The sequence below is a fragment of the Ptychodera flava genome, chromosome 7, assembly GCF_041260155.1.
Source record: "Ptychodera flava strain L36383 chromosome 7, AS_Pfla_20210202, whole genome shotgun sequence".
Classification (NCBI taxonomy): domain Eukaryota; kingdom Metazoa; phylum Hemichordata; class Enteropneusta; family Ptychoderidae; genus Ptychodera; species Ptychodera flava.
Window position 1 is genome coordinate 43,435,812 of NC_091934.1, and position 15,692 is coordinate 43,451,503.

Here is a 15,692-nt window from a genome sequence, read left to right on the forward strand (position 1 = left end):
TAGTTTTGGCAAGTTCGTTTTTGCGTACAGAAAGGCCACTGATTTAGTGAGGCATCTTGGGATATGTTTTCAACAAGGGGGACACCCTCACGAAGCGTGCGCCGCACGACGAAACTTATAAGCTGATTAAACATATGCGAAGACCGTCACAAAATAATTTGAATAATAATAAAGGCACAGCGACATGGTAATTAGCATAACAGGGGCAGGTAAGTATCTTCGGTGGGGAGGTGTCACTTTTTCTTTTTAATTTTATTATGGCGGCGAAGCACTTTGTCACCTGTTACAAAAATGCTAAATGGGGCCTATATCTTATTGTTGTATGGCGCCTTTCATTTCGATACTGTGGCATCATAGGCAATTATGTGATTTTCAGAAAAAGGGGAACATAAACAGAAAAATAGGAAAAAACCAATCATGAATTTTAGCATATAATTTTTTTTATATTTATCTCATAAAGATCAGGATAAAATCTGAATGTTTCGCCTTTTGATTTATCAAGTAAGGGTGGGTGGAGAGAAGGAAAAGCATGTTTGCAGGAAGTATATTTTACTTTTATAAATTAGTTATGGCTTCTCTCATTTTAATAAAAAATAATTTTTTAACAATTGCCGAAATGTCAATTTGAATCAGAAACTAATTGGTGTGTACAATAATTAAAGGGAAATTTACCCTGAAAATTAATTTCAACTAATTTATCCTCAATAACTGCATCATTAATATAACTATCGTTTTCCATTGGGGCAGCCATTTTGTACTGTCATGTGATTCCACGCATGCGCGTAGGTAGAAAGTCGTGAGTAAAATTACTCAGTCGAGCGCACACGGTGAGTAATTTTCCTCGCGAGGAAAAAAATATCAAACATGTTGGATATTTTACTCAACGCGCAAAAGAGTGATGCAACGCGCAAAAAATCGACCGCACACGGAGAGAAGTTTTGCTGAGCAATTTTCCATCGCGAGGATTTTTGCTCAGCTAATTTCTCTCGTGTGCGGCCGTTTAAGCTTACTACTCTGTAAAGGGTGGTAGATGGAATTCCTGGGCCAAAAATGAACACGGGGCGAAACTTTTGTGAACCCATGTGAAAACATAAATCATTTATCAGTTTTGATATATACTCCTAAATTGTAAGTTTGATCATGGAGGTACCTCCATGGTTTGATCAAAATCGAGACCACATTCAAGGGCTATGCAGACTGTCCATGTACGCACACACAGTGACAAGAAGGCGGCAAACACCTACTTACCAAGCACATCGAATCGGCGAAAAGAAGCATAAAAAAGCTATAGGCTCATCGCCAAAACAAACGCGCCAAGCGCTAACAAAAACCCATACCAAGCGGCCCTTTTCAGGGCCACCAAACACTCCAAAAAGAGAACTACCAAAAAAAACCATAAAATGACATAGAACACACAAACACTTAAAAGAAATAACAAAAATCGTACACATAAAAATAACGTGACAGAAAAAATGGCCGTGGAAATAAATCAGCTATTTCCAAAGAAAAGCCGACAACAACATGAAATTCAACAACAACCTATCATCGCTCAAACTATGAAACTCCGAAAAATAGTACTAGGCAAAGGCCTTAAAATTAATTCGGACGCCAACAAACCAAACAGAATAAAACCACCTCAGGATTTCAACAAATAAAGTCGTCAAATGTGACTACGCTACATCGTGAGACACAAACAATCGCAACAACACAAATTCAAAGAAAAGTCAAATTGGGCTCCACAAACAACAAACACCAAAAACTTGAAAGCTATCTGAAGCTGCTAAACTCGCACTTCTAGAGATACCCTTTCAAACAAGGAAACAAAACATGTCGCGTGCTAAAAGAATCGCGATAAACCAGCTTGCAAACAATAGACAAATTTCGGGAAAAAAAACCCTCGACAAGGGTCGGGTTTTCGTCATTGTCAACACAAACGATTACGTACTCGAATGCGAAAGGCAATTACGCAACACTCAGTATTATACACAACAACCAGAACAAACAGTAAACAAAGTAAACGAACTATGAATCAAAATGTACGAGAACAAGCACATCAACCAGGATACTTGTGAGTATCTTGATCCAATAAACATAAAATCCGTACCCCCAGTGGTACTTATTGCCTAAAAATTCACAAACCTCCGCAAAAATCTAAAAGACACACCAGTCAAAACAAAATTTACCGAAGTAAAGAAACATAGAACAAACAAACCGAACCACCAAACGGACTCACAACGTGACCAAAATTAATATACTTGCCTCGCTAATCGAAAAGCAAGACCACTAAAATGCATTAAAATAAATTTTCACAAACACAAACTAAGGAAAGAATCTACACCGCGACTGATGAGAAACCACAACCGGGTTTCGAAACGCAAGCGTCAAAGGGCGACTCTATCAACTTTTGTAACAACATAGGTCCGGCTGCGTCTCGCCATAAGCTTTCCCCACACAAACAAAACATTACCGTACACACTAATCCAAACTTCTCTACAAATATCCAAAGCGAAACAAACATTTTTATTAACACACACAATCGGATAAGAATGTAGGAACACATTTTCGAAACGAATCAAACACAAACTCGACACAAAAACATTTAGGATAGTTAGATGGGGAGCCTCTTCACATTTTTACATCTCGCTATACTGTCTATGATTCTAAAAATAAAGTCATCTGCCACTTTTTCTGTATACGCGGTTTGGCAAAACTCATCTCTTGCAATCGAAAGTCGGGCGATTTCATGGTTCTTTGGGGTACGTCGAGCTTAAGGAATGTGGTTATATTCGCGATGTTTTATTCGAAATTATTTATTTCTTCTAGGGCAAATGCACGTAATTCATGCTGTTGGAAATACTGGCCGCTCATAAACAAGACAATAAACTCGATATCTGTGCATCTTTACTTTTATTGTCAAAGTACCATCGACACCCAAAAAAAACCAAATGGTTCAGTCCACGCGTGGGTTCAATCCAGGTATTTGCAACGCAAGTCACCTAGGCGACGGTAATCCGCACCACTTATCACCATCGGGAAGGTACTCCTCCCCCTATACCACTGGCGATCCACCCTCAAGGCACTGCGTCATTCGACCAAGCATTGTTATTGTAATTTCCTGCATAAAATTAACAGCGAGGTCAACCGGTCAAACTCTCTCGGCATTTTTCTCATGATGACCGGCCTAATTTCCTTGGCTACAAAAATCTACGCTCATTTCGAATACGCTGCCTCCACCGCCGCTGCCTCAGACTAACTCCTATTGTGCTTTGTATTTACAACTTTCATGTGTGGTAAACCGAGGTCGTATGCTGGAAAAAATCGGTTGAAAGATTAACGAGTTGCTACCGCGGAAAAGTCTCCTCAACGAACGACATCAAAGCATAGCAAGACCTCTCCCATAGCTCTGTTTCTAGGTTTTATTAAACGGAAGCACGGCACAGTATACACATATTGACTGGCCATGAGGGCAACAGCATAGACTGTACTCCGAGGGACTGTGAGTCACCCCCAAAAAAAGACTGTTTCGCGAGGCCGAAGGCCGAAGGAAACAGTCTGCTTTTGGGGGTGACTCACAGGACCGAGGGTTAAAGACGTATGCGCTCTTACGAAAAATAATTATTACAATATAAAACAACCAAGTCCTGTCAGCAGACGATAGAAAATGATTATATACAAATTTAGGGGGACATGTCATCAGCTGCAAACGATTTGTTGTAAAATAAAAGGCAAATTCCATGGGCGTTGGGTTGACGAATCTTTTCACCGTTGTTGGCAGGCTACGTTGTTAGCAGCTCTATTCTGCCAGCGACGGTAACACCCAAAATTTCGCGCATGCGCAGATGTTAATGTGTCGCCGTTGTTGGCTGCCTACGTTCTTGGCAGAACATTCTTGGCAGAACACCAGCTGCTTAGAAACGTACACAAACACACTACTCACATCACCTGACAAACCAAGGTCTGAAGTAAAATATCTCCTGAAGATTGTAGTTACTTTAAATATCCAAAGCCGTAACTCGGGTAAAAGAAGGTGCAATTTAGCGATTAATTGGGAGAAACTACCTTCCAGGCTCAACCCTCATCGTCAGCAATATATTTTTGGTAAAGAAGTGTGTATGTGCGACGAACCGCAGCATGGATTTTGCATAACAATAGCACGTCCATTATACTCGTAGGTAGCAACCGAGTGTAGGTGGTTCATTAATAGGGTATCATGATTTGGACTCTGTTCGACCACGGCCCACAGATTGTGTCATGATACTGACCTCATATGGCTTGTGCATATCGACCATTATACCATGGGGGTGGGGGTGAAACGGAAAACATAAAAAGAAGTGTATGTATTGCATAACACAACAATTTCAGCCTTCCTGCATTTGCAACAGTGTCTTGAATTTAAAGGGCAAATTTCTTTGGAAAGCCACGTAAATCAACGCTGAAAAAATATGACAAATCTTTAAAGGCGAAAAAATGTTCTGCAGGTCGTCAATGAGCCCAACCTCTCCTAATGCCTGTATGCTGTGCCAGAATACTAATCGTTGATCGTCTTAGACAGTTTTTGTACTGCTGTCTGTCTTCCAACAACTTGAACCTTTGCGGAGTTTTTCGATAATCTTACTCTTTTTCACGCGTTAAGGAGTTAAATATCAGTCATGGCTCTTTGCGTGTAGCCGTTTGGCAACATACTAAGGCAAGGATGCATGTAATACATGACCAATCGTATGAGTGGATATACGCCATTTTACTCGTAAGTACATGATACAGGACCGCATATTAGTGACAACTTCGGAATGTCGCTTGAATGTTTTTATGTGCCATAAAAAGGCTGTTAATGTTTTTTATACCTATCTTTGTATAATTGCTGTAGCCGTTGGCTACAACATGAGTTGAAAATTGGACAAAAAATATTTTAAAGATACCGTACAGTAAATTGATGTAATTTTATTAAACCTCTTATCTGGTCTACCACATCACCTGTTACAGGCATACCTCATCTTCCAAAATGCCGAAGCACGTCCAAAGCCAAATCATGAATACCCTGATATCGAGTACGTTTGTCAAGACGGTGTACAGACCAAATTTGAAGGTCGCTGCTGCTTAAATTGTCCACCAGGTAAGTTCAAAGTTCTTTTTCGTTGTCTATTTTTGTAAATGATCAAATGTGCGTAGGTGTCGTTAAATACGTCATAACATTTCAAACCCGTGAAACACGCTTAAAGAATTTCAAGAATGTGATGCCATTAAAGGCACAATAGCTGTATCTTTAAGCATTATTTTGTGATTTTACTTCCAAACTAAAACAAGTTAGCGGGAATGTACTCATTTAGGGGTGTATATACAAGTATAAGAAAGTGTCCACTGGGACTGCATGTACAATTTTGAGCAAGATAAATAATAAATGTTTGCCCAAACATAAAATGGCGCCCTCACGCAAATAAAGAAAAAAAGCGCTGTATGGTGTGCATATACTATAGTATGCATTGGAATCTTCACAGAAACAACAGAGTAGGCCAATATAATGCAAAGTGCTGAATGTTTTCTACTGGGACATCATGTGCCTTGTTTTCTTTGTAGTTTACCAGTTTTTAAAATGGCGGAAATCAAAATAACGGTTAAATATAAATTTACTTGTCAAATTTTCATTGTAAAAGACTGTATCCTATAAATTTGTTGAATTTAATGAAAACCAGAGAAAATATAAAGCCTTTTTCAGGTCAACAAATTTCACGAGTTACAGCCGAAGGGCCTTTAATGTCGACGGTCAGCTCATTTTAGAGAATTTGGAGAATTGTAAAAATTTGAGAGTTCGAATATCTGTCCCCGAAGCGTGTTCTACCTTAACCTCTACTTCACATACATGCTCGGTGATTCAACCGCTATTATGCTCGGTCTTTATACATGTACCAAACGTTGTAACACTAAGTCGTTCCTTACAGAAAGTGGATAGTAATATCTATAAATATTGTTGTGTTCTTACAGGGGCACATATGGTACGGCCTTGTACTGTGAACGACCCTGATAGTACACTGTGTGCTCCATGTGGGCGGAATACTTTCACTGCTTACAGAAACCTATTGAAGAGTTGTTTTCCACACCACAGATGTGGAAAGGGACAAAAGACGGATAAAACTGGCACTGCAACCAATAATTATAAATGTTCGTGTCAGCCGGGATATGTGGCAACGCCAGATGGTGGGTGTAGACCGGACCGCAATTCTCAGACATACACTAAAAGGTAGGGTACATATTCAGACCAACACCACTTATTTTACTATCAGACTTTGTTTCTATGATGGAGGCTACAGGATAAAAATGTTAAAAATGTTTTATTCAAAGTTTCTTTCAGCCAAGTGCTATACAGAAAGAGAAGAGTAACTTTGTTGATGTTCTCGGTCTAATGTAATTATATATGACGTCGAGAAATGTTACAAGAAGATATCAATTACTTGTCCACATGGTCTGAGAAATGAAAAATGCACCTTAATTATGCCAAATGTGTAGTACTTCGTCTTTCATTGAAAAGATTGCCAATTGAGAGGGATTATAATATTGATGCTCACAACTTGAAGACTGTTTATAGTTACAGTGACCTAGGCGTGACACTAGACACAAAGTTAACTTTTTCAACTCACGTTGTTTCAATTGTCACTGATGCTCGAAGACTATACTTGGCATGCTAAAAAGGTTTGGCAAACGGTTGTCAGTGGATGCATTGCTCGTGGTTTACTAAACATTCATTAGAACTAAACTCGAGTATGCATCAGTTGTTTGGAACAGCATTGACAAAGTGTACTCAGACAAACTAGAAGCTGTACAGCGTAACTTTGTTAAATATTTGTGTTATCTTGTAAAAGTAAGGTTTGATGATTATTCATATGATGATCTGTGTGTTATGTTTAATTTGCCAATGCTGTCTAAAAGGCGCACTTATTTTGATCTTGTTTTTCTTCACAAATCAATTAATGCCCTTCCTGATTGCCGACCAATAGTTAATTTACACATTCCTGGGCGATCAACTAGACAGAAACGGACATTTCATGAACCTGGTGGTATGTTTTAACTGTATCATATACGTGTTGGAGTTCGAAATAGATAAATAAATAAAAACGACAGAAAACCTGTTAGTTAACGGAGGACGTGTACGTGTAAGTCGATCGAGGTGTGCGTCATATTTGAACAAACCTTAATATTATACTCTCACGTTTTTACAGACCTTTAACAAGTAAAGGGACTTTCCTCGAGCGAACTAGAAGACTGGAGTCGAGTGAAACGAAATGTAAGTCATGCTACATTAACGATATAATGTGCTTTAAAATGCATTGTGAGACTGAAAATTGTTCCCTTTATGTTGTTTGTTTGTGATCTTTCTAAGCTCCTTTTGAATTTATATACGCAGTGACTACTGTAGGTATGACAGAAGCGAAGAAGTTTGGTGATCTTGAAGCAGATGATGGTGGAAAGTCTGACAAAAGCGAATACAGAAAGACCGGTAACAGAGAAGATAATCCTTCTCACGTGCATGAAGGGGAAGGATCAATCTCTTCAGGAAACAATTCCGTCGTCATAGTTACATGCTTTGCAATCGCCTGCGTCACCGTCCTCGCCATCGTCGTTGTTATCGTCGTTTACTGTAAGAGGGACAGAGTCCATACTGCACACGATACAAGTGAGCATATTCTGCTACTCTAAATTTAACTTTTGTTTTCACTTTTCTATTTTACTGTCGTCTTAACAATGGTTCAATGGTTGAACAGTTATGAAATGTCAGCTTAGCTCAACATTAAGAAGATGGTGTACAGTTATTGTTGTTGTTGTTGCTTTTGTTGTTGTTGTTGTTGTTGTTGTTTTTGTTGTTGTTGTTGTTGATGATGATGATGATGATGATGATGATGATGATGATGATGATGGCGATGGTTCTATGATTGAATACTGCAATGTCAACTTAGCTCAAAATTATGAAGATGGTTTTACAAGTTGTTATAAACTTGTTAAATGATGATATTTTGATGGTAGCGAAGGTGATTATAGCGGGAGAATGGTTGTAATGATTACGGTCATGGTATTTGAAGTCGTTGTCGTCTTCGCTGTTATCGTCGCCATGTTAAATATCGTAAGCTTGTGACATACGTTCAACTGTCGCGTTCGTTTCATCCCGTAGTGAGGAGTCGTTAGAGATAACTATTTTTTATTGTCGTTAACTTCAAGCCAGCTAAAAATAACACAACTTGCCATATTTCTAATTTTTCATGAAACCTGAATAAATAGATCCGGGCGGAAACGATGCTAACTCTAACGAAACTCATTCGACAACCAATGGTGAGAACGGGTAAGTTGTACGGCTAAGCCTGCTATGACATCATAACATTAAGGGTTAAAGTTGTCGGAACTGCGCTCAAAGGTCGTATGTGTGACCCATATGACCAATGTGAACACTGTGTCCACGGTACGATGGTGATTGATGAAAGTTAAACATGTCTGTCATAATCTACATCGTTTAATTTAAATGTTGCAGTTAAATATTTTGGAAGAGGTAGTGAGACGAGTAACTCGTGATGTAAAGCAATACTAGGCAAGATATTTCCGCAATGTTGTAATCGAGTAGTCGGTGTTGAGGATAAATCGTGGATGTAAATTACACGTGAGATTAAAAAAGGGGTCATCAAGTTGCCTACTATTACTTAGGACAGCACCTTGTCTCCGTAACTTTGAATGAAAATCAGATCACAAGTCAATATGCCATGGCATTCTGCATAAAAAATGTAGAAAAGTTGTCTCTGGTTGAAGTCGGTTCATCATTTTACATCATATCACATCGTGGCATCAAAAATGACATTATTTGAAAATCGTAAATCGAACCTTTTTGAGGTGTAATTGATTTAAAGAGCTTTGTAACGGGGCGAAATGTTTTTTCCCCAAATGTTGCAGTTCATTCAGTACTTGCGATAGTATCGCTGGACACAGTGACAGAAGAAACCCTGGATCTGGGGCCAGTGCTAGTTCGGTGAACTTAATTGACCTCGACGGACCATCACAAGGTGAGAGTGCCATTTCTTCAAGCTGTTCCGTGTATCCGGTTGTCAACGCTCAAGGATGACATCATTTCTAATTGGCGTGAGACAGCACCAATAGTAGGAGCAACAATCGAATATATTACACATTTATGAATGTAGCATGAGAAGCATCCTTTCCTTTAAAGATTGTCATAATTAAAGTAACGACCAGGGGTTACAAACGTCATATGTCAGAACATTTCAATGGTGTCACTTCACCGTCAGAGCACCATTATTGAAAACTTCACTTTTAATTGTAAGATTGCTCATGTATCACAATAACAAAGACTTCATCATTGTTAAGTCATCTTCTCTGTTGCATCCCTATTGTTTAAAAAAACACGTCCGTCAAGAGAATCACCTGTGTTGATCGTACACAACAAACGAAGAAACTGTGAATCTAGCAGATGCAAAGATATGTTCGATGACGTGTAGTGGACAGGCTGTCGCTCCTGTATACGATGTGTATCACGCTCGTCAGAAGTAATGATTTTACGGCATCGTGGAAGGCACACGAATGTCGACGGCATCTATAAGGAAGGTTTACTAGCTTATTCTACCCACTTGATTTCAGTTCCATATAGATACATGTGAAGAAGCTAAAATTGCAATAGAAACAGTCTACAGTCCACATACAATATTGTTGAATCTTATTAATTTTCCACTTTATTCTGAAAATATAACAGGGAGTGACGCTGCCTTTGGGATCAATGATACCATTAAACCAACAAGTCAGACAAGCCTGAACTTCCTAGGTAAGTACAGGGCCGTAGCTTGACCGACTTTCGAAAGGGACAGAACTTCTTTAAGCTAGATAGATATAAATTTACATATTGACTGTGTGGAAAATTCACCTTGCCCCTCCACCCTCCTTGACTGCGGCCCTGAAGTATCACAAGAAAGTGGAATATTTGTCTGATAGTCTATGGTATCACACGATCTTAAAGTTACCTGCTTCTGTACAAAGTGGAGGGACACGCTCTACATGACTGTGCATAGCTTTAGAGAGTAAACTGTATCTTGTCACCGAAGTTCAAGTGGATTATGTAGTCTGTAAAGGAACAAACCGTGCCTGATGTGACTGAATATTGGACGTCATGACACATATCATGTGCAGTCGACAGTGAAGTATATGAGTTTCAACTTAGTTTCCGGAAGGATAAAGACATTATTATTATGTCTTGTGAAACCACCATTTTCTTATCTTGAACTCCTTATTTTACAGAAGAAGTGCGCCACCCTGGAGTACCGGAAACTGGCAAAGCCAAGAGCTGCACCAGTTTGAATGACATAAGTAAGTTGTGTATTTCGAGGTATTTCCACAATATTAAACGTTCGGAGTTTTGGCCACGAACACACGAGTACTCACAGGTTTCCCTATTGTCAAAACTTAAAATATTTAATGTGACTCAATTTCTAAACTGGAAATGAGTAAACATTTTGTTCTTTTGTAGCAATATGACTCTCTTGAATCTAGTTTGTTACAATTAGGAAGCATTTCATTTTGATAACGTAGAAAGACAAGTTGGTAAATTTCACGCCGCGGCAAATTACAAAAACGAATAGAATTCAGAGCGGACAGCCTTTAAACAGGGAAGGTGCCATCACCGGAAAGACAAATACCAGTAATTGTTATTTCGCCTAAAAAAGACATAATGCAGCAAAACAAATTCAAATTTTTAGCCCATTGATTCATTATAAGTGGACCGTGAACACAATAATTTACCAAAGTGTATGTGCAGTTGGCAGTGCTGTGCGTAGTCTTTTGATGTATATATGATATAACAGGTAATTCATTTGAATTTCCACACACCTATATAGCAGGCTTCCGTGAGAGTTCAGTGTAAGTTGGCAAATATTTTTATCATACGTGACAAGTGTTATAATGCTTAATTAATTTACAGGGAAAAATTTACCAGGCCATGACAACGAACAGAGCCAACCTTCACCAGATACACCGCTTCTGTCATCGAATACTGCTGCAACCGATGAAAACCATTGAAGGAAACAACACAGCGGACTTCTGGACCTAATAATCCAGCAACTTGTTAAAACTTTGCAAGCCTTTGCGATCACAAATCAAAACTTCTGAAAGCTGTCCAAAATTCAATTGAGCAAAACCATATCATTTACACTGTTTACATGCCAGTGGAATTAATAATGACTGTCATATTCATGATTTTACCTAATGAGGGTTTTGTTATGACGACCGTAATCCTTAATCCCAGATGCTCACATTGTTCTTGCTGACACACTGAATGAAAGAATTAAGTCGGAAAGATATCATGAAATACTTGTCTGTATGAAATATTACATATGCTTACTTTCTATTGTGACAGTGATGCGGTGGAACGGGTTACGTACTACAAAATCTTATTACTGAGTTATGGATAGGACACCGCTTGTCAACGAATGTCACGTGACTATAAGCAGGGTTGAACTCTATTAGTGATAACCCAGACACTTATTTTGAACACGTGTGTCGACAACTCATGGTCTTGCATTTATAGTCTTATTTTTGTATTCGTCACTTTCACATTCATCAGCTTTATAGAGGACTTTATGCAATGATCTTTTTCAACATCAACGGGCATATGCCAGTACAAACTTTTGACGACCATTCTTCTATCGTTTGAATAAAAGAATTCCCGCATTTGAAAGTATTATTTTCCTTGGTAATATTCAAATGTATCGAACCGGTGACTCAAACGTAAAGATTCCTTAATTTTTCAGCATAAATTTCCTTTATTCGTGATAAGAGGATGAAGGAATGCATTCCTTCGCGAGATCATTCCTAGTAACTAATGCTTATGCGCGGAAATGATATAATGTGCATCAACTTGATTACAATTAATTGAGAGGTACCATTTTACAAGTGGTATAGCCACAAACTGATGACGTCAAATCGCCGTAGACAATATACAGTGCCCTAATTACAAGGCCTCTGTGTTGTGTACGGCGATTTGACGTCATCTGTTTGTGACAATACCACTTGTAAAATGATGTCAATTGAGACAGTAAATGTAGGATAACACCGAGTATAATCTGATTATGTCAATATCTCAAGCCGTGGAGTTTAAAGTTTCGAAACCAAACATACACTGGAAGCTCACTGAACTTTCTCGAGGTAAAAGTGAAGTTTCTACACTAATGAAATCTTTGAAGACTAAAATTACGAAGTTAACCCCGGCCTATAGATGTATCCGCAGACCAGATCCGTAGACTAGAAGATTCGATTGTTTGCGGGCGCTCTATTATTCTGCGATCTTTAACCTAAACAGGAATAGAGACGCGGCAAAGAGCGCCCGCACATGATTGAATTTTTTATACTTATATATCTGCTGTATTTAATAACTTTGCTTCATAGTTTGTTCTCAGTGATCCTTTAAAAGCAGTTTCTATCCTCTAGTTTCAACACCTTGTACAGTATCTGCCAAAATTTTGCAGTTGAGTGAGAGACATTTTGTGCATTTATAGAAATATTGGCTCACAATGGTCAAACAATAGATTAATAAGGGTTGACCGAACCTTGTGTTGGCTCTGACTTCAAACATGCTATGGTCAAATTTATTGCAGAGTACACGTGGTCATACTATCATTTAATACTTTCAATTAAGCTCGGTTAAATTTTAAAGTCCAAATAGTCCTGTTTCAAGTTGGTCTATGCTTTATGTCCTTTACGTATGTACACAGTAATTGGTGCCTGTTTGCCTGTAAGGTCCACTTACAGCGCACTGATTGGTTGGACTCTGTTTTCCTAGGCCTAATTAATATGTAATGTTCATCTCACGGCACTATGATTAGTTGGCTTGTGTCTCCGTGTTAGCCTAGATCTTTAGTGTTCGCTGTGTCCCATGTACTTCGATTTTGGAAAACCGTTGTATAGAAACCAGTCATTAAGGACGTTGGCGCTTGTAGCGCGGTACTTGAGATATTGCATGATTCCTTCTGATTTGAACAAACTGAAATTGTTGTATGAAGTTTGTCAAATGTTTTATGTGTATATATAACCATGGAACAGTTATAAAAATTTCGAAATTGTGGAATTTGTATCCTTTGTTTTTTGAATACGCCAGGAAATGGCTATTGGCAAATATCTAACAGGCATCATTCGGAAGACATCACGGTCCCATTGAAGTGAACAAAATGTAAGAGAAAGGTTCCAGCCAATGAATGCCTCACTCGTTGGCCCTCGTGCCAATAAGTAGACTGATGGCGGTATTCCAGTCCCATAAAAAAGGTGTACGGATATGTGAGAAAATCCCCAAACATCATCAACACGATTGAAACTAATTTGGGATGATTGGATCTTCATATTTTCAAAAGTGTTAGGTGCCATACAGCTGAATGTTGCAATATTGCAAAGTACCAGTGACTCATAATAACAAGTGTGTAACTTAAAAGAAAAGCAGATGAGCTTACATATGCAGATTATGCAGCCATTGCTTCACCATCCAATTATCCCAAATTAGTTCCAATCGTGTTAGTCAATTTTCAAACAAAAGACCCCTAAATATTGGTTGAAAACAAAGCAAATATTCCATGCTGTAGGAAAACTTTCACATGCAACAGAATAAAGGTGAAAATTCCCAAAATTTGTAAAGCAAACGCTTAATAGTGGGTCATATTTTTTGGAACATACATGGGTAGATGTTTGAACTTGGCGGCAGACCCCTCCGTATGAAAATATCAAGAGTGCCCCCGGGGAAAACTGTCATTACACAGAGAACTTTATACAATACGGTGCTAAATTTTGCGCCATAACTTAGCCTAGACTTTCAGCATCGATATGCGATCTAGTGGCGACCAGTTTTGCTAGGGATTTGGACACTGGATGTTTTTCTTTTCCACGATTGCACAAAATTGTTTCAACGAAGAATATCTTTATTTATTACATGCCTCGATGTGAGTGCAAATCAGTGCATTGATTTGAATAGGAACATCCGAGTGTTAGCGGGCCGGTGAACGATGTACTACCTGGTTTCCATGGTTACCCGGTCCAGTGAAGCCCTTCGACGTTTTCGACGTAAAAGTAGACGCTTAACGGTAGATGTAAAATATCCATACGCGCACCGCTATTTTGACTTTCGTTAAAATTTATTTTATGCTGGTCTATAATTGGTAAAATTTTTTGAAAATGCTATGCATGTAACTAAATTTCATATAGCATTAACTGTGAAGAAGCATATAATGAAAATATTATTGCCTGAATACATGGGTTTATGTGCCCTCGTTGCAGGAGATAATTCACCCCTCCTTGCGTCAGGCAAATTGTCACCTGCTCTCGCGCACATAAACCCATGTATTCAGACACTAATATATGTTTTTCCATACTTGTATCATCTTACAAATTTTGTGTAAATGATCGTTTAGGGGTCAAATGAAATCGGTAACTTTCATCGTCCGTACGTAATCATAGTCATTGCAGCCCTTCCCGCCCCAGCCAATATGGATGTGCGAATTTTCTGAATTGTTTTTTGTGTTAGTGTAATATTTATATTAGCGTGGGCAATTTGCAAGTCAGTATCCGTGACGTGTATTGGCCATGAACTAACAAAATACAACGTAATAGAACCTTTCAGACTGCAACATCAATATCATTTACATCTCATAAACTTGATTACAAATTCTAGACTTATTTATCACTACACGAAAGAGAACAAGTCTAGGTATTACGCAATTATAGCAAAATATTATATTATAGCTGACATCCATAACAGTACCGAGATCGATAACTGTACACACAACTTCATGATTGTCCAGTCACCTGCAGTCTATTCCGCTCTGCGTCTATGTGCTCCATAGGCGTGTTCCATATGCCTGAGAAGAAGATTCAGGTACACACGTCTGAACGGCGCTTATCTGACAAAACGTGCTTATCTGACAAAAATAACTAATTACTGTTTGTAGCCTTACTCATTGGTGGAAAGTAATCCCTCACACAATACTTCGTCTGTTGAAACACACAAACGAAATCTCAATTAGAGCAGTGTAAAATCACAAATATCACAAAATAGCCATCTGTTTACAATGGTGTTCGTCAAGGTGGCATTTTATCCCCCTATCTTTTTAACGTGTATATGGACGATTTAAGTGTCCGTTTAAAGTTGTGCTTTAAAGGTTGTAGTATTGGTGGTAAAATAATCAACCACATTATGTATGCTGACGATTTGGCACTTCTTTGTCCGTCAATTGCAGGTCTGCGTTCACTCGTGTCAATTTGCGAGAGTTATGGTGTTGACCATGACATTGTGTACCATCCTAAAAAATCGAAATGTATTTATTTTATGCCGCGTAAGTGTTCAATTAGAGTCGATCTTCTACCCCCTGTTCGTTTGGGTGAGAGATCTCTAAGTATCGTTCACGAACATTTATATTTGGGCTACATTTTCTCTGATTCCTTATGTGACGATAGTGCTATCAGACGTCAGACAAAGAGTTTTTATGGTCAAGCAAACACTCTACTGCGGAAATTTTCACAGTGCTCTATTGATGTTAAAGCAACTTTGTTCAGAACTTACTGTGTGAATATGTACTGTTCCCAGTTATGGAGTTGTTTCACTAAAAAGTGTTTGAACAATCTTAGAGTTGCGTACAACAACTCCTTCCGTATTCTTATGGGTTACTCACGAGATTGTAGTGCAA

General features: G+C 38.6%; 1 protein-coding gene across 2 annotated transcripts; it reads left to right on the forward strand.

The window, feature by feature from the left end:
* Window positions 1-4,512: 4,512 nt before the first annotated feature.
* Window positions 4,513-11,710, forward strand: LOC139137634 (uncharacterized). 2 transcript variants are annotated; one of them, XM_070705828.1, is made up of 10 exons: window positions 4,513-4,744; window positions 4,981-5,110; window positions 5,977-6,232; window positions 7,209-7,273; window positions 7,394-7,663; window positions 8,263-8,323; window positions 8,923-9,032; window positions 9,734-9,802; window positions 10,273-10,341; window positions 10,952-11,710. In XM_070705828.1, exons 1-10 carry the CDS (start codon window positions 4,694-4,696, stop codon window positions 11,047-11,049), a joined length of 1,179 nt encoding a protein of 392 aa, XP_070561929.1. In that variant the 5' UTR covers window positions 4,513-4,693; the 3' UTR covers window positions 11,050-11,710. The 2 variants fall into 2 exon arrangements, with proteins under 2 accessions (XP_070561929.1, XP_070561930.1); XM_070705829.1 differs by having other exon boundaries at window positions 4,518-4,744; window positions 10,276-10,341.
* Window positions 11,711-15,692: the final 3,982 nt, after the last annotated feature.